The 18752-nt window shown below is 44.6% G+C and overlaps 1 protein-coding gene across 1 annotated transcript in view; it reads left to right on the forward strand.

The window, feature by feature from the left end:
• Nucleotides 1-17671, forward strand: part of LOC120383519 (butyrophilin subfamily 1 member A1-like) — a 32230-nt gene extending 14559 nt beyond the window's left edge. The window contains exons 3-8 of the mRNA XM_039501687.1: nucleotides 1759-2106; nucleotides 3208-3489; nucleotides 8173-8277; nucleotides 9103-9123; nucleotides 16131-16151; nucleotides 17646-17671. Of these exons, the coding sequence (XP_039357621.1) occupies nucleotides 1759-2106; nucleotides 3208-3489; nucleotides 8173-8277; nucleotides 9103-9123; nucleotides 16131-16151; nucleotides 17646-17671 (803 nt within the window). The remainder of the gene's footprint in view (nucleotides 1-1758; nucleotides 2107-3207; nucleotides 3490-8172; nucleotides 8278-9102; nucleotides 9124-16130; nucleotides 16152-17645) is intronic.
• Nucleotides 17672-18752: the final 1081 nt, after the last annotated feature.

Below are 18752 nucleotides of genomic sequence, written 5' to 3' on the forward strand. Positions count from 1 at the left end.
GTCTTTGTTTGTGTTCTTTATTTGGGTTGCCGTTCTCTCTTTGGATCTAAGAGGCGCCAGACGTATCTCCAGGCTCTCCAAGTTTCCTGAAGTAGTTCTTCTATTCAGTATAGGGAGTATTAGAAAGGCGGATTAGTCTTATAATTAATTTCTGTATTTGCAAATGTGTGTTGGCTGGAGAAATCTCTTTATTTCTGTTTGCTGTTACTTTTGATTATCCTGAGAAAAGGTGGGAGGGAAGTCTCTCCAGTTTTATAAGTTAGACCCTGTAATCTTTTCATCCTGGTGTTACAGAAATAGTGTACTTTCTTTCTTCTTTTAATAAAATCTTTTCTTTTTGGAACCTGATTGATTTCTTCCCTTGTTTGGAATCTCAGGGGAAGAGGAGGAGGAGGGGGGAAAGAGAATCCCTCTTTGTTTGATTCAAGGAGTTTGAATCAAGGTAATCTCTCCCGACGGATAAGGGAGGGGGAGGTGGGGGAATGGGCTATTTCCCTTTGTGTTAAGACCCAAGGAGCTTGGATCTGTGTTCCCCAGGGAAAGTTTTTGGGGAACAGGGAGTGTGCTAGACACTGGTATTTCTAGCTGGTGGCAGCGTACCAGATCTGAACTAGGATTTTAGTTTAGAGGAGTCCATGCAGGTCCCCATCTTGTGGATGCTAAAGTTCAAAGTGGGGAATAAACCTAGGACACAATAATTTTCGCTACGTTTGGTTATCTGGTCTCTTGAGCATGTGAAGTATTGAATCATAATAATGCAACAATTGGTTCTAGCAATAGGGCTCTGTCTCAGGAACACCTTGGTGAAAGAACACCAAATATGGCTCACCAACCCGACCCTTATTCCTGGTGAGGCCCAGCAAATTTGATGGCAATGTCAGTAAGTGTGTCAGTCTGAGGGCACTTAGAAAAACAGCCTGTTGAATGGTGAGCTTGTCTCAGCTATACAAAAAGCATGTCCATTCCCAGTTCTCTGCCTCAGTTTTTCTGATGTGTGACTCTGCCATGGACTGAACACATCCGTCTTCAGCTTCCCACCCTGTGTCAGCACTGTGTGCCAGGGCCGCCCAGAGGATTAAGGGGGCCTGGGGTCTTCGGCAGCAGGGGGCCCCACCGCTGAATTGCCATCAAAGACCCGGCACTTCGGCGGCGGGTCCCAGGGCAGAAGGACCCCCCCTGCTGCGGGGGTCTTCGGGGCACTTCGGCGGCAGGTCCCAGAGCAGAAGGACCCTCCGCTGTCGAATTGCCGCTGAAGACCCAGAGCAGAGGAAACTCTGGGGGCCTGGGCCCCACGAGAGTTGTCCGGGGCCCCCAGAGCGAGTGAAGGACCCCGCTCCAGGGCCCCCGAAAAACTCTCATGACACACCCTGGGGCAAATTGCCCCACTTGCCCCCCCCCCCCGGGTGGCCCTGCTGTGTGCCTCTGTCATGCACTGAACCTACCAATTCTCAGCTCCCAACTGTGTCCATGCTCTGTGCCTGGGTCATGTGCCAATCTTGTCTTTTATCAGCTCCATGCCCCATCTCAGTGCTGTGTGCCTGTGCCATGCACCGAGGCTGAGTGTTCTTATAACAAAGCCCCAGTCCTGCTGCTCTCTCTTAAATATTCAGGCTGAAATGGTCCATGTCGAGTGTCTGCCTCTGGCTGAACTTTTTGGAAAGTTTGTGTGAAATGGAACCGGTTGGATGTGTCCTTCATATCAAATTCCCTCTTTCCTCTGAGCTGCTTTTCTTGTTGTTGTCCTGGTGCATTTTCCAGCAAAGTTCACAGTGATTGGACCCCGTGACCCTGTCACTGCCATCCTGGGTCAGGAAGCTGTGTTACCCTGTCACCTGTCCCCCCCGATGAGCGCTGCAAACATGGAGGTGAGATGGTTCCGATCTCAGTTCATATCCTTTGTGCACCTGTATCGTGATGGGAAGGATCAGTATGAAGGGCAGATTCCAGAGTATCAGGGAAGAACAGAGCTTTTAAAAGCCGGACTCATAGATGGAAACGTTCCCTTGAGGATTCTCAATATCAGACACTCTGATGAAGGACAATACCTGTGTTTTGTTCAAGACGATACTTTTTATGAAGAAACCGTATTGGAACTGCAGGTAGCAGGTCAGTAGCTTGTGTCAGTTTTAACTGTGTGTAGGCTGCAGGCTTTATTCCTTCCTGTTCCAATTAATGTGATTCCCTACTTGTGATATATTTTACAATAATGCAGTGTATCTAAATTTCATCAAACAGCCCCTTTCACACTAGAGAAAATATGCTGGAAACTTTCCCAACATGTTATTAAAAACATTTTCAGGATGGCCAAGATACTTTCTTGCCCAGTCTTGATTAACTCCCAAAGAGGTTTTTAGTGAAGAGGGAAAGGACTTCTGGACACATATGGTCTGCCAGTTGCACTGCAGTCATTTCTAGGATGTGTGGATAAGGTGGGATTGACAGATGTTTATGGCCTTCTTATGCGTTCACTGTTGGTTGTTACTTAGGGGTGTAGCCTTCTTATTTGCTGAGAGAGTATAATGGTTATGGTGGGGATGGGGAGTTACATATTTACCACTCTTAGTCAATATTCATAACTCCAGATACAAAAGTGATACATGCATATAAATATGATAACCATACTCAGCAAATCATAACTTTTCCATTGACACCTTACATGACATATCTTGTATAAGATGAAACATAATTATATCATAATCACACCATAATCATATTACTATGGTGAATGTGGAGTGCAGAATGCCACAGTGGGGAGGGAAAATTATGTATTTACCACTCTTAGACAAAACTCAGCATTTCTCCCCTGCTGCTTTGACACTGTAACCATGACACTAGTTAGATATGTTTTAAAAGAAACATATTTATCTAATGCACTAATGATCATCTTTTGAAATAGTTCAGATCCAATTCAGGTACCTAAATGAAGTGATCATATCTCTAAAGGTGCTCAGTACTCAGTTGCACCTGTGTTGAGATGAAAATATCTCCTACTGACTCAGTGAAATTATTGTAAATATTTGTTCACATTTTTGTGTGTCCATGAGCACTGGGATTTCAGAGATTCCAGTATTAATTTATGCTTTCTACTGACTACCCTGCATGAATTAGTGCTTTCTAGTGTGAGTAAGGGATCCACAAACTGTCCCTCATCCCTTCTGCTTTGTAAATTAATTCATGGAATTAACACCTTTGTGTATTTCACCTTAGGTCTGGGCTCTGCTCCTCTCATCTCTATTGAGGGTCACCAGGATGGAGGGATCCGGGTGGTTTGTCGATCAGCTGGTTGGTACCCAGAGCCTGTGGTGCTATGGAGAGATCTCAGTGGGCGACATTTACCATCACTCTCTGAAACAAAATCCCAAAGCGATAACAACCTGTTTGGAATAGAAACTGCACTCATTGTGAAAAAACATTCAAACCAAAACTTGTCCTGTTGCATCAGGAACACCGTTCTCAATCAAGAAAAGGAATCAGCAGTTTATATAGCAGGTGAGTAACCATCCAAATCCCACAGTGAACTCATCACCACCAGAACAAAACAAATCAGGAAAACAAGAACTGAAACATCTGTGGTGGATATTTCATAATCCACATACAAACACAGAAGATGGGAGGCTGGTATCTTTATGGGATCACAGTTTAGGTAATTTGATTTCCTTAATTGTGATTATTCAGAAAATGAAGGTTTGGGATTTCATGTAAATGTAATGTTAAGTCTGACTTTCCTGATATTCTAGCATGCACGCACGCATGCATATACAATCACACACACACAAATCTTCCAGCATTTTTTAGAAGAAACTTTCCCTTAATCCACTGACACAATATGTTCCTGCAAACTTAACTTCACCTTAATGATTTTCTGAATGTGGTAAATTTTGTACTGTTGCTTCTTTATGATCTTGTCGCTGCACCACCTCATTGTTCATTACTTGTGGTGTGAAATGTCACCTAAGTCATGTTATGTTGTTTCTACTGATGTTCAATGGGATTTGTGCTCCTTATGTCACTTCAATCCAGATCCACAAAGGGACTGTGGTGTGGCAGTCATCCCTCCCACTCTGGACTGGAGGGAGGCCACACTGCCTCACTCTACTGTCAGGATTGCTGCCTAGTGTCAGAGGAAATTAGCGAACAGACATTCGCATCCCAACCGGTCTAACGGGAATGAACCCCAAATAGTCAACGGGTTCCAGCCCTTAGGCAGGAACAGGGTCTCCCTGGAGTCCGTATGCTCTGGCCCTTAGGCAGGGGCAGAGCAAACCCAGTAGTCAATTAGCTCTGAGACCTTAGGCAGGAGTAGAGCAGACACCATAGTCAGTCAGCTCTGGGCCCTCAGGTGGGGGCAGAGCAGACCCAGTAGTGGGGCATCCCAGCTCCAGTACAGGCCACTTAACCTGGAGAGCATAGGCTGCCACCCCACGGGTGGATGGCAGGGGGTGGCTAGGCCCACCTGACTCCACCAGGCCCCAACCCAAGGGCCTAACAGAGGTGGAGTATTCTGTCACTGGGGAATCCATCTGCAACACACCGACCATGCATCAGGCAGCGCTACAGCCAGACTGAATTCAGTTGTCGCCACTTCCTACCCTCCCCTCAGGGTGTACCTGGACCATCTCCAGGGTGTACCTGGACCGTCTCCTCGGGGTAGGTGGCCAGCAGCGAGCAGGATGTCTCTGGGCTCAGCAGTAGAGTCAACAGCTTGGAGTGAGCAGGAAACATCTGTCTCCTTCCACAGGCCCCAGCCCCGCCCCAACTTCGCCCCCTCCTTGCCCCTATTGGTCCCTTCCCCAAATCCCCACCCTGGTCCTACCTCTTTACACAAGTGCACTGCGTCCCCCCTCCTCCGCCCTCCCTCCCAGGTTTGCCAAGCAAATCAGCTGTTTCATGGCAGAAGTGCTGGGAGGAAGGAGGGGAAAGTAGGACCCGGCAGCGCGCTCAGGAGAGGAGGTGGAGGCGGAGATGAGCTGGGGTGGGTTGGGGAGCTGCCGATGGGTGCAGAGCACCCACCAATTTTTCCCCTATGTCTCCCTCAGTGTCTTGGCCCCAACTGAGCTAGAGGCTCTGTCTTTTATATGTCCTGTTATGTTTACGCACTTCCAATGGAAGGAGTAAGGCAGGTCTGGTTCCACCCAGCTGGGCACAGAGAGTGGTTCCTCCTGCTCTGGGTTGGAGGGAGGCAACACCCCCTCACTACATCTTGTCTGCACACAAAAGTTGCACTGATTGACAATTTAGTTAATCAGTGCCACTTGCTTGGGTGAACACTCATATAAGTTTCAGAGTGCCATATAGAGATTTAGCTTCAGTCAGTTCCTTATCATAGAATCATAGAATCATAGAATCTCAGGATTGGAAGGGACCTCAGGAGGTCATCTAGTCTAACCCCCTGCTCAAAGCAGGACCAAACCCAACTAAATCATCCCATCAAGGGCTTTGTCAAGCCTGACCTTAAAAACCTCTAAGGAAGGAGATTCCACCACCTCCCTAGGTAACCCATTCCAGTGCTTCACCGTCCTCCGAGTGAAAAAGTTTTTCCTAATGTCCAACCTAAACCTCCCCCTCTGTAACTTGAGACCATTACTCCTTGTTCTGTCATCTTCTACCACTGAGAACAGTCTAGATCCATCCTCTTTGGAACCCCCTTTCAGGTAGCTGAAAGCAGCTATCAAATCCCCCCTCATTCTTCTCTTCTGCAGACTAAACAATCCCAGTTCCCTCAGCCTCTCCTCAGAAGTCATGTGCTCCAGCCCCCTAATCATTTTTGTTGCCCTCCACTGGACTCTCTCCAATTTATCCACATCCTTCTTGTAGTGTGAGGCCCAAAACTGGACACAGTACTCCAAATGAGGCCTCACCAGTGCTGAATAGAGGGGAATGATCACATCCCTCGATCTGCTGGAAATGCCCCTACTTATACAACCCAAAATGCCATTAGCCTTCTTGGCAACAAGGACACATTGTTGACTCATATTCAACTTTTCGTCCACCAACTGAAGCTAAATGGAGATAGGGCACTATTAAGCTGATTTATGAGGTTTTGTGCATTAATTTATTGAAATAGGTGCAACCCTCATATGCTGTCAACCCTTGAACCAATTTAAGGATGGACACATGAGAGGGTCTGACAAGGTCCCTCACCAAAGGCTCTTATGTCATGGGACAAGAGGGAAGATTCTCACATGGACTGAGAACTGGTTAAAGGACAGGGAACAAAGGGTAGGAATAAATGATAAATTTTCAGAATGGAGAGGGGTAACTAGTGGTGTTCCCCAAGGGTCAGTCCTTGGACCAATCCTATCCAACTTATTCATAAATGATCTGGAGAAAGGGGTAAACAGTGAGGTGGCAAAGTTTGCAGATGATACTAAACTGCTCAAGATAGCTAAGACCAAAGCAGACTGTGAAGAACTTCAAAAATATCTCACAAAACTAAGCGATTGGGCAACAAAATGGCAAATGAAATTTAATGTGGATAAATGTAAAGTAATGCACATTGGAAAAAATAACCCCAACTATACATACAATATGATGGGGGCTAATTTAGCTACAACAAATCAGGACAAAGATCTTGGAGTCATCGTGGATAATTATCTGAAGATGTCCACACAGTGTGCAGCAGCAGTCAAAAAAGCAAACAGGATGTTAGGAATCCTTTAAAAAGGGGATAGAGGATAAGATGGAGAATATTTTATTGATGTTATATAAATCCATTGTACGCCCACATCTTGAATACTGCATACAAATGTGGTCGCCTCATCTCAAAAAAGATATATGGCATTAGAAAAGGTTCAGAAAAGGGCAACTAAAATGATTAGGGGTTTGGAATGTGTCCAATATGAAGAGATATTAAAGAGGCTAGGACTTTTCAGCTTGGAAAAGAGGAGACTTAAGGGCTGGTCTGCACTGGGGTGGGGGAAGGATCGATCTAAGATATGCAACTTCAGCTACGCTATTTGCATAGCTGAAGTCAAAGTATTTTAGTTTGATTTACCTGGCCATCCTCATGGTGGCAAGTCAACCGCCGCGGCTCCCCCGTCGATTTGCTTACTCCTCCTGCTGAGGTGGAGTACAGGCATCGATTCGGGGATTGGTTTATCGCATCTAGACGAGAGGCAATAAATCGATCCCCAATAGATCGATTACTACGTGCCGATCCGGTGGGTTGTGTAGACATTGCCTATGGGGGGGTATGATAGAGGTATATAAAATCATGAGTAAAGTGGAGAAAGTGAATAAGGAAAAGTTATTTACTTGTTCCCATAATATAAGAACTAGGGTCCACCAAAGGAAATTAATGGGCAGCAGGTTTAAAACAAATAAAAGGACGTTCTCCTTCACACAGCGCACAGTCAACCTGTGGAACTCCCTGCCTGAGGAGGTTGTGAAGGCTAGGACTATAACAGGGTTTAAAAGAGAACTAGATAAATTCATGGAGGTTAAGTCCATTAATGGCTATTAGCCAGGATGGGTAAGGAATGGTGTCCCTAGCCTCTGTTTGTCAGAGGGTGGAGACGGATGGCAGGAGAGAGATCACTGATCATTACCTGTTAGGTGTACTCCCTCTGGGGCACCTGGCGCTGGCCACTGTTACCAGACAGGATACTGGGCTGGATGGACCTTTGGTCTGACTCAGTATGGCCGTTTTTATGTTCTTAGGCACAAACTATATGTGCAGAAGGCTTTAGGTGCATTTGAAAATTCCATCCTGGGTAGATGACTGTATCACTGTGAACAAAAGAACAGCCAATGAAAATTAATTAGTGTTCTGCAAAAATGTTCAGAGAAATTGTGATTATGATTTCTCCAAATATTTGGGGGGTAATAGTAGATTTTTCAAAAATATGCTAATTAATCTGGCAATTTCTGAATGTTGCTGAACACTGAGGGCCAAATTCTTTTCTGGTGTAACTCTATTGAAGTCAACGGGGTTTTATGAGTAGAGAATTTTCCCCTGAACTCTCTGGCCCTCTGAATAAAAAAGCGGTATTGGTTGGAGCCATTTTAAAAATCAGTTTCTGGTATTTTGTGTAGCGTAGACATGGCCATTCTTTCACTCTTATCTCACACGAATCATGCTGGGCACCATTTATGAAGTTGTATGGAATAAAAATATCTGAGTGTAGTCAGCAATTCCAAATTAAGACAAGTTTTGGGTGTTTTGTTTTTCAGATTCCTTTTTCCCGAGGGTAAATCCCTGGATGGTGGCTCTGAGTATGATCCTGATGGTTTTGTTTGGTTTCATTGGCCTCACTGCTTATCTCTTTAAAATGAAAGGTAAATATTAGAGGGAGAAATATACTGTAAATAAAGGCTTTATTCTAATAAATAAATAAATAGCAATTTAGTAATTTAATATTAAAAGAACATATGATCTGTGGACCTGGTCCTTTTATAAAGAAGAAGAATGCATGTGAATTTATTGATAGAGAGTGGTGGTAGAGGTGTGGGGGTGGGGGGTGAAAAGGAGGAGAAGGGTTTGGGGCAGTAGAACTGAACCAGAGAATCTGATCATAGCAGACACATCTGCTAAATCCTTCATCTCCCCCTCCTGCTAGTTCTCAGGGGATTACCACTGTCTTCTCTGTGGTCCCACTTGAGACAAGGTTCTGCAAAGCCTAGCCTCTCATATTTGTACTTATAGACTCATAGACTTTAAGGTCAGAAGGGACCATGATGATCATCTAGTCTGACCTCCTGCACAATGCAGGCCACAGAATCTCACTCACCCACTTCATTAACTCAGACATAGGTTAGGGGTTTGTTATAGAAGTCCTCAAATCTCTTTTTTGCTAATAAAGTGTAGTGCACCTTGACATTATAGTAATGGGCCGTGTAGAAATGTCCCAGTGATAAATCAGTAAATAAACACATTTGTTCCTCAGTTAGGGAAAAAATCATAACAACTTTCACATAACGCAGGCACAGCTGTCCATGCCCTGGTGAACTTCATCCACAAAGAATATCTGTCCAATTTCCAAATAAATCGGATGTCTAGCCATCCGTCCTAATGAATTTTGTACCTATAGGATGTCGTCTTTTAGCACTGTTTCATGAAGCAAGGGTATGAGAATAATTTATATTTGTTTCTGTATTTTTAAGGGAAGCTTACAGAAGAAGTCGGTAAGTTTCAGTTTCCCTTTTCCCACTCATAGAAGTTTTGACCACAGATACACAATTGTGTATAGAATTGTTTGTTTCCTTGATTTATTTTTATGTCTGTATGTAAACGGCCAACTCACCCCTGCGGCACCTCCTGCTGGTTGTCCTTGAGAATTAGCTCATTCCAGCCCAGGAGCGCTCTCTGAAGGCTGGTGATCCGCCTGTCCTCTGGCCCCTGTGTCCCTCCCTGGACCCAGTGCCCTTTTACATGGGGTGCTGCCCCCTGGCAGTATCCCCTTTCTCTAAGGGTCTCCCCTCCCCAGGGAACCCCCATCCTCTATCCCCACCTTGCCTCAGTATATGGCTACTGCCAGTCATCGTCTAGCCCCATGCCCTGGGGCAGACTTCAGTATCAGCCTACTCATCACTGGCAAGGTTGGGTTTGGACCTGCTGCCTTGGCCTACCCCTGGGCTGCCCTCTGCACCCCAGCACCTGTTGGCCTTATGCTAGGCCACAGCCTGGGGCTTTCCAGGCAGGAGCTCCCCAGCTCCTCTGCCTTTCCCCAGCCCTGCTCCACTCAGGTACCTGGTCTCTAGCTCCCTGCAGCCAGGCCCTTCTCTCTCTGAAGGGAGAGAGAGACTGTCTGGGCTTCTGGCTCACAGCCTCTTAGTGGGGCCAGCTGGGCCTGATTGGAGCATGGCCACAGCTGAGCCTACTTTCCCCAATCAGCCCAGGCTTCTTGCTCCAGCCTAAAAGCTGCTTTCTCCAGCCACAGCCCCTTCCCAGGGCTGTTTTTAACCCCTTCAGGGCAGGAGCAGAGGTCCACCCTGCTACACTGTATATATATTGGCGGTGGGGATGGGGGAGGGGGACAGGGAGGGGTTTGTGAAAGGCTGGACCTTTCGAATGTTTCCAGAGACCATTCCCCTCAAAAGTCCTTCCAGTGAGGGGGTTAGGTCAGCTTAGCAATGTGTCTCAGGGGTGTAAGGTAATATATATACAAAAGGTAATAATCAGAGATATACCAATCTCCTAGAACTGGAAGGGACCTTGAAAGGTCATTGAGTCTAGTCCCCTGCCTTCACTAGCAGGACCAATTTTTGCCCCAGATCTCTAAGTGGCCCCCTCATGGATTGAGCTCACAACCCTGGGTTTAGTAGGCCACTGCTTAAACCACTGAGCTATCCCTCCCCCAGTTTTCAGTCTAGACCAGCTTTTGGTCTCAGAGTTTTCAAAAGAGTCTGTAGAGGTCTGGTTTGTTAATGAAGGTGTGATGAAGTGGGAATTTTCTGTAATTTTTTTAAATCTTATGTGTGCCTTGGTTTCCATTTGTGACCATGGTCGCTGGAGGGGCTATACTGAAATTGCTTAATCAAGGCAAACTGGTTTATTCTCTAATTAGTTCTCACCAAGCCAGTAACCAAACAGTTTCTGTAATACCTTCCTGGTTATCAAGAAGCCAAAATACAGTTCCCTTTAAGCAATCCAGCCTTAGGCTCCCACCCAGACAGCCAACTTTAATATAGCAAAGATTACTTAGAATCTTATTCACCATATATAATGTTCTACCAGTCCCAAGAGATCGGACACATTACCTACAAGGCCAATGAATATTTCAGATCTTACCAAAATACACGCTTACAGCCAATCCTTATTAATTAATCTAAGATGTATTAATAAAAAGAAAGACAGTTACTATGGTTAACAGATCAAGATGCATATAGATATGAGTAAAGTTCATTGGTCAGTTTCATAGCAGAGGTAGTGAGTTTGCTGATTTATAAAAGTCCTTCTAGACTCAGTTCAACAGGTTGTAGTCCAATAGGCAGTCCGTATGCAGAGTTTGTTTTAATTCTTCCATAAGTATTTGCAGGGATAATCCAGGGTAGACTTGGTGATATCAGTCTTGCAACTCAGACTTTCCCTGGTAAAGTTTAAGCAGGTCTGAGATAATTCACAGGAAGTTTTATTACAAATTTAAAAGAGAAATTAAGCTAATAATATTATTACACCACATGTTCCATCTAAACGATAATATCTCCGTTTGATCTCTGAATCAATAGAATACAGTAATGAAACATCATAGACAGGAACAGAAGTTTAGCATCTACAAGCTAATTAGATCACATTATTAAACTTCTAACAAGATATAGTTAAACCCAGACAAATACAAAAAGTATCTATTCCTGATTCTCTAACAATACAGGCCTACATTTCAAGGATTCTAGTCTATTTAACATGGCTTTGATAGCTAGCTATAAGGAATGGCCCTATTTACCATTTCAATACTTTTCTAATATGTCCTTAAGGGTTGCTTTTGGGGTCACTCAGCCTGCTGGTTGCTTAACCTCACTGGCCCAGCATCACACCATTATATGTGGCATTGTTACCCAGTAGGGGGAAAAGGACTGTTTGATCTCAGGGCAGGCAAAGAGATGTAAGTGTGGGTGTTGTCTAGCTGTCTAGGCATATGACCCCATATCAATGGAGTATGTGAGAAAACAATGGCAAATCCAGTCACCAGGATATCTGGAATCTGACCAAGGAGATCAGACTGTGAGACAGACAGAGCTTGAACAATGGGGTTCACTGCAGCTTGGCTGGACTCTGGGCTAACCAGAATGGTTAATGCTTTAACCTTCCATTCTCTGTCATAACCTCAGGGCTTCCTATGGTGTGTTCCAGTTGACTAATCACCTTGACTTTTTTGACAACACTATGGCTATGTTTACACTGCACTGTCATTGGTAAGACTTTTGTCTGTTGGGGGTGTGAAAAAAACATACCGTGATGGACAAAAGTTTACCAATGAAAAGCAGCAATGTGAACAGTGCTTTGTCAGTGGGAGACACCATTCCGCCGACAAAGCTATTGCCTCTTCTTGGGGGTGTTTTTATTTTGTTGGCAGGAGATCTCTCTCCTGCCAATGAAGAGCAGCTATACTGCAGACCTTACAGCACCACTGCTTTAGTGACAGAGCTGTGCCACTGTAAGGTTCACAGTGCAGACACAGCCTACTCTCCAGAGTTAGGTCGGCATAAGGCAGCTCACATGGACTTAATTATGTCAGGGTCTACACTAGAATTCTGCTTCCACCAAAGTAAGTGGCCTGCTACACACAACATAATAACTCCATCTCCACGAGAAGCATAGCGCTCATGCCGATGTAGTTAGGGCGACAAAGTGTCCCTGTAGACGCTGCATTACTTACATCCACTGTAGACTGTCATTCTATCAGCTGCCTGGGCTCACAGATGGAGCCATGAAATTGAAAAGAATGTCAGTTTCATTGCTGGTAGGCTCTGTACTGTGAAATTGAGCTCACAGCTGCCCAGCTCCCAAAGTGAGCTCCAGCTATGAGCCCGATGCTGGGCTCAATTTCACAGCAGAGTTTACCAGAAGTGAAATTGACATTCTTGTCAATTTCACAGTTCCAGCTATGAGCCTTGCATGGGCTGTAGAGGTGGGAGCTGGCTGCGGGATGGGCTGTCAGTTCTGCGCAGAGATCCCATCTGGGAGCCCAGCTTCCAGGTACTGACAGCCCAGGCTCTGAGCTCCGGGGGGAGATAATAGTAGTGTCTGGTAGGCTCTGTGCTGTGAAACTGAGCTCACACTGGACTCACAACTGGAGCTGTCACCCTGGACCAGGTAGGGGACTCCAGCTTTGAACCCCATGAGTCTGTCAGTGCCCCACACGCCACTGTCAGTGCCCCACAATGCACCACTTCAGAAGAAGTGTAATGTGGACACCAACAGCCGATGAATTACTGTGGTAGCTGTAGGTCAACCTACATCAAATTACCCAGGAGGAACAGCGATACATCGAGGAGGTCAGGCACACTGAAGGGGGTTCTTCCTAGAGACTGTTACAAAGCTGGGGGTGTAGCATCGATCAAGTGAATCCATGACAGAAGTTTAAGAACAGCTAGACACCAGGACAGGATTTATCGTCAATCACTCCCTGCTGCAGTCAGCTTGTACCTGATCCGAAGGGCCCTTATGAGCAGCAGAGGTTCACAAATTGTCTTCCTCCTACTGGCGCTGTTTAAAAGTCAGCTCCCCTGAGTTCCAGCAGCCTCCCCCCTGGCTGCCGTCCCCTTCCTGTGACAAACTCTCCCTTTCAAGATCATTTTCTCCAGGTGGAGCAGACCCTGCAGGAAGCCTATGCTATACCATGGAGCCCAGGGATTTTTTGTCTTTTCCTGACCGGGATGGGGTTGTGTCCCCAGACAGGGCGTGTTAATCTAGATTGATAAAATTTTCTGTAAATATAAATTAGATAAATGTCACACCAAAAATTTATTTGGTGGGTTCAGGGCAGCAATAGAAAAAAGGAAATTGAATAGAAATAATCACCCAGCCTTAACTTTGTATTGATGATAAAGAAAAACAACACAAAGGGAAGGAAAGCTCATGATAAACTTTTAAAACATATTTATGTTTATTTTTTTAATTGGATCCTCATGTGGGAGTGTAATTGAGTCATCGGTGGATTAGGTGGCCTAGTGGTTGGCACATTTAATGTTGCCTCCTAGTGAGCAGGTTTTGCATCCAGGCCCTCTTTTAATCAGAGGAGCAAGGAGGTGGCCACTGGTAGGAAAGCCCAGCCCACCCAGTCTACTGGGTTCTGACCCAGCGCCCTAAGAAGGCCAACAGTGTCTTGCTGCCAAAGGTATCCTCCAAGTTACCCTCCCTGGTCACTTCCTGCCATCTGCTGTTTCCCCCCAGCTTCCAGTCCAAGAGAAGTTGAAAAGAAAAAGAAAAGTCAATCAAACCATCAGCTCCAAGCAGTCTAAGCACAGTTAGTCCCTCAAGGAAACTTCTCCAGAGTCCGTTTCAGGAGCCTTCAGGGTAGGTCTGTCCTCCCCAGCTTCTCTATTCTGAGCTGGGTTGCTCCCTTTTCACACCAGTCTCCAGCTGGAGCATAGTCTGCAGGGATGGAGGGGCGGAGCTACCTGTGCCCAGTACTGTTCTTTCACCCCTTCAGACCCATTGTGGGTTTTGTATATCCCATCACACACCCTCCTCCTCTGACCCAGTTCATGTCCCCACCTTTCTGTGAAAAGAAGTCTGTATTTTTATTTTCCATGCCTGAACACTGTACCACCTGAAAGCTGTATAGCTGCATTGAGAGATACTGCTGCATAATGCCTGGGTTATGGCCTGTCATTGACTTCAGCCAATGGAGTGGTGCATGGCCAGTTGGACCCTATTAGGTGGAAGGTCTGCCCCCACAAGTCATAGTGTAGGGCATGGATGGCTCATTTCACCTCCAGAGCCACTTTCTCAATGGCCAATTAGGCTACCTCCCAGGGGCGGCTGCAGGCACCAGCACGCCAAGTGTGTGCCTGGGGCGGCAAGCCGCGAGGGATGCCCTGCCGGTCACTGTGAGGCGGGTAGGCAGACTGCCTTCGGTGGCTTCCCTGCAGGAGGTCCACCGGTCCTGCAGTTTCGGCAGCAATTCGGCAGCGGGTATGCAAAAGCCGGGGAACTGGAGGACCTCCCGCAGGCATGCTCCCGAAGGCAGCCTGCCTGCCATACTTGGGGTGGCAAAATACCTAGAGCCACCCCTGCTACCTCCTGTGGGAAAAACTTCCTGCTGAGATAGAGAACAGGGTGTTCTTCTCGTCTGAATCCCTGAGATAGCACTGCTCTGAGTCTGACATCAGATGCATCTATTCAGAGAATAAAGGGCTTTGAGAAGGCTGAGTGGAATATTACTGGCTTCTGGGTCAATGGCTCTTGTAGTGCCCTAAATGCCTTGTCACAGCTTTTGGTTCAGTGGATCCTTTTGGGTGCAGTGTCCTTAACCAGGTCTGTCAGTTGGGCAGCCATGATAGCAAAGTTTGGGATGAACTGTCAATAATATCCCACTAATCCCATAAGCCACCAGACTTGCTTGTTTGTGAAAGGGACAGAGCAGCCTACTAGGGCTTGGACTTTTTCACCAAAGGTCGTAGCTCCCTTCCTCCTCCCCAGCATACCCTAGGTAAGTGACTCCTTGGGAGCCCAGCTGACAATTGGTTGGGTTGGCTGTGAAACCTGCCTCTTTGGGAGCCCGAAATACCACAGTAACGTGCTTCATATATTCGGCCCAGATCTCACTGTAGATGATATTGTCAATAGAGGTGGCCGCGTAGGACCCATGGAGCCACAACACTCTGTCCATCAGCCGCTGGAAAGTGGCTGTGTCCCCATGAAGTCCAAAGGGCATGGTTTTAAACTGGTGTACTCCATCAGAAGAATGTTGTTTAATTGTTGTGGAGTTATTTGCTTTAAATTGGACTTTTATTTATTTATTTATTTATTTATTTATTTTCGCACTATTAACCCTATTTTTGTTTGTTTGCCTACTTGTTTTTTATTATTATTATTATCATGTGGGGGGAGGTGATATAACTTTGTAAAATGTAGGAAAAAACTAAACTGGTTAAATTTCACACAAAAAGCTTATTTGAATAATTGGTAAGCCATAGAGTAATTGGGTTTGTTTAGTCTGGGGAAGAGAAGACTGAGAGGGGACATGATAACAGTTTATACGTACATGAAAGGTTATTATAAGGAGGAGGGTGGTAAATTGTTCTCCTTAACTCTGAGGATAGGACAAGAAGCAATGGACTTAAATTGCAGCAAGGGAGGTTTAGGTTGGGCATTAGGAAAAACTTCCTAACTGTCAGAGTGGTTAAGCACTGGAATAAATTGCCTGGGGAGGATGTAGAATCTCCATCATTAGAGATTTTTAAGAGCAGATTAGACAAACATCTGTCAGGAATGGTCTAGATAGTGCTCAGTCCTGCAACGAGTGCAGAGGATTAGACTTTCTCTCCTATGATTCTATGATTCTAATAGAATCACAGAGTTTAAGACCAGAAGGGACGACCAGATTATCTAGCCTGATATCCTTAAGAGGAAATTGAATAGAAATAGTTTCTAATCCTTAATTATCGTATTGATACTAATGAGAAATAAAACATAAGAAAAGGAAAACACCTAACAAACTATATGTGTATGTCTGTTTAATTTTTAGGTAAACGACATACAGAAATTGGTAAGTGTCATAATCCTTCCTCTGACAAGATTTATTTTTTGTATGAAATTGGATCCTGATGTGGGAGTTTGTTTAATTGTTGTGGAGTTGTTTGCTTTTAAATTTAACTTTTAGAATTCTGTTGCAATATTTAATCTGTTTTTGTTTGTTTGGTGCTTGCTTTGTTGTTGTTGTTGTTTGTTTTGGTTGGGGGTTTAGTGTAGCTTCATAAAATATAGGGAAACACTAAATTTGATCGATTTCACACCAAAATGTAATTTGAAAAACTGATAAGCAATAGAATTACAGACTTAAAGACCAGAAGGGACCCCTCAATCCTCTTGTCTGATGTCCTGAAGAGGAGGTTTATTTCTCTCATCCTTCGCTGTCCTATACATGAAAAATAGAAATAAAATGTAAAAAAATGGAAACCCCTAACAAAATATATCTTTATTTCTCTTTAATTTTTAGACAAACAAAATAAAGAAATAAGTAAGTGTCATTCTTCTTCCTGTGACAAGAAACATTTTGTAGCAATTTGGATCCTCATGTGGGAGTTTGTTTAATTGTGGTAGAGTTGTTTTCTTTTTAATTTAACTTTTAAAATTGTTGCAGTAGGAAACCTTTTTTCATTTCTTTGCTAGCATGCTTTTCTCTTATTTTTATTATAATTTTTGGGAGGGTGTATAGGGGCTTGTTTTGTAATGTAACTTTATAAAATGTGGGGAATAACTAAACTGGATGAATTTCCTGCCAAAAGCTAATTTGAAATATTGATCAGCGATAGAGTCATAGAGTCACAGAGTTTAAGACCAGAAGGAATGACCAGATACTCTAGTCCAGTGGTCCCCAGACTGTGGGACACCCCTAGGGGTGTGTGGAGGAATGTTCGGGGGTGCGCAGCAGGCCCCAGGCCAGCCCCCACAAGGGGGGTGGAGAGGGAGTGCCACTCAGCCCTGCTCCACCCCCAGCTGCAGCTCCACCCCACCCACTGCTCTGCCCTCAGCCTAGCTGTGCCCCAGGCCAGCTCCACCTCTATTCCCAGCTCTTCTCTTATCCCTGGTGCTTTCCCCAGCTCCACTTTCAGTCCAAGTGCTTCTGCTGAGCCAACTGTGCAGTAATGGGGCGGGGGGGGGGGGCACACACAGGCTTCCATTACTGAAAATGGGGGTTGTCATGGAAAAGTTTGGGCACCACTGGTCTAGTCTGATCTCCTGATGAGGTTATTGAATAGAAATAATCACTCCATCTTGACCATCATAGTGATGATAAAGAGAAATAAAACATTAGAAAAGGGAAACACCTAACAAACAATATGTGTATTTCTATTTAATTTTTAGGCAAACTACATATAGAAATTGGTAAGTGTCAATATCCTTCCTCCAACAGGAAATATTTTGTAGCTAATGGGATCCTCGTGTGGGAGCTGGTTTAATTGTTGTGGGGTTGTTAGATTTTAAATTTAACTTCTAAAATTTTCTTGCAATATGAAACCTCTTTTTGTTTGTTTTCTAGCTTTTTATTACTATTCTTTTTTGTAAGGGTTAGTGTAAGTCTGTAAAATGTGGGGAAGTGCTAAACTGGAGAGATTTCACACCAAAAGCTAATTTGTAAAACTGATAAGGAACCGAATGATGGAGTCACAGAGTTTAAGATCAGAAGGTACCACTGGATCCTCTCGTCTGATGTCCTGAAAAGGAGGTTGTCAAGGTTCCTTCCCCACTCTGGACTTTAGAGTACAAATATGAGGACCTGCATGTGAACTCCTAAACTGAATTACCAGCTTAGATTGGGTTTTGCTACCACCACTCCCAAATACTAACTCCCTTCCCTGGATAGTCTTGAGAGACTTCTTCACCAAGTCCCTGGTGAATATCGATCCAACCCCTTGGATCTTAACACAAGGAGAATTTAACCATCCCCCCTCCTTTCCCCCATCAATTCCTGGTGAGTCCAGATCCAATCCCCTTGGATCTTAAAACAAGGAAAAATCAATCAGGTTCTTAAAAAGAAGGCTTTTAATTAAAGAAAGAAAGGTAAAAATCATCTCTGTAAAATCAGGATGGAAAATAACTTTACAGGGTAATCAGATTCATAGATCCCAGAGAAACCCCCTCTAGCCTTAGGTTTAAAGTTACACCAAACAGAGGTAGATACTCTTAGCAAAAAGGAACATTTACAAGTTGAGAAAACAAAGATAAACCTAACACGCCTTGTCTGGCTGTTACTTACAAGTTTGAAATATGAGATACTGGTTCAGAAAGATTTGGAGAGCCTGGATTGTTGTCTGGTCCCTCTTAGTCCCAAGAGCGAACAACCCCCAAAACAAAGAGCACAAACAAAATCCCCCCACCAAGATTCGAAAGTATCTTGTCCCCTTTATTGGTCCTTTGGGTCAGGTGTCAGCCAGGTTACCTGAGCTTCTTAACCCTTTACAGGTAAAAGGATTTTGGTGTCTCTGGACAGGAGGGATTTTATAGTACTGTATACAGGAGGGCTGTTCCCTTTCCTTTATACTTATGACAGAGGTTGATTTCTCTCAGCCTTCACTGTCATATAGATGATAAAGAGAAATAAAACATATGAAAAGGGAAATGCCTAACAAAATATATATTTATTTCT

Source organism: Mauremys reevesii, linkage group 15 (genome assembly GCF_016161935.1).
Source record: "Mauremys reevesii isolate NIE-2019 linkage group 15, ASM1616193v1, whole genome shotgun sequence".
Lineage (NCBI taxonomy): Eukaryota > Metazoa > Chordata > Testudines > Geoemydidae > Mauremys > Mauremys reevesii.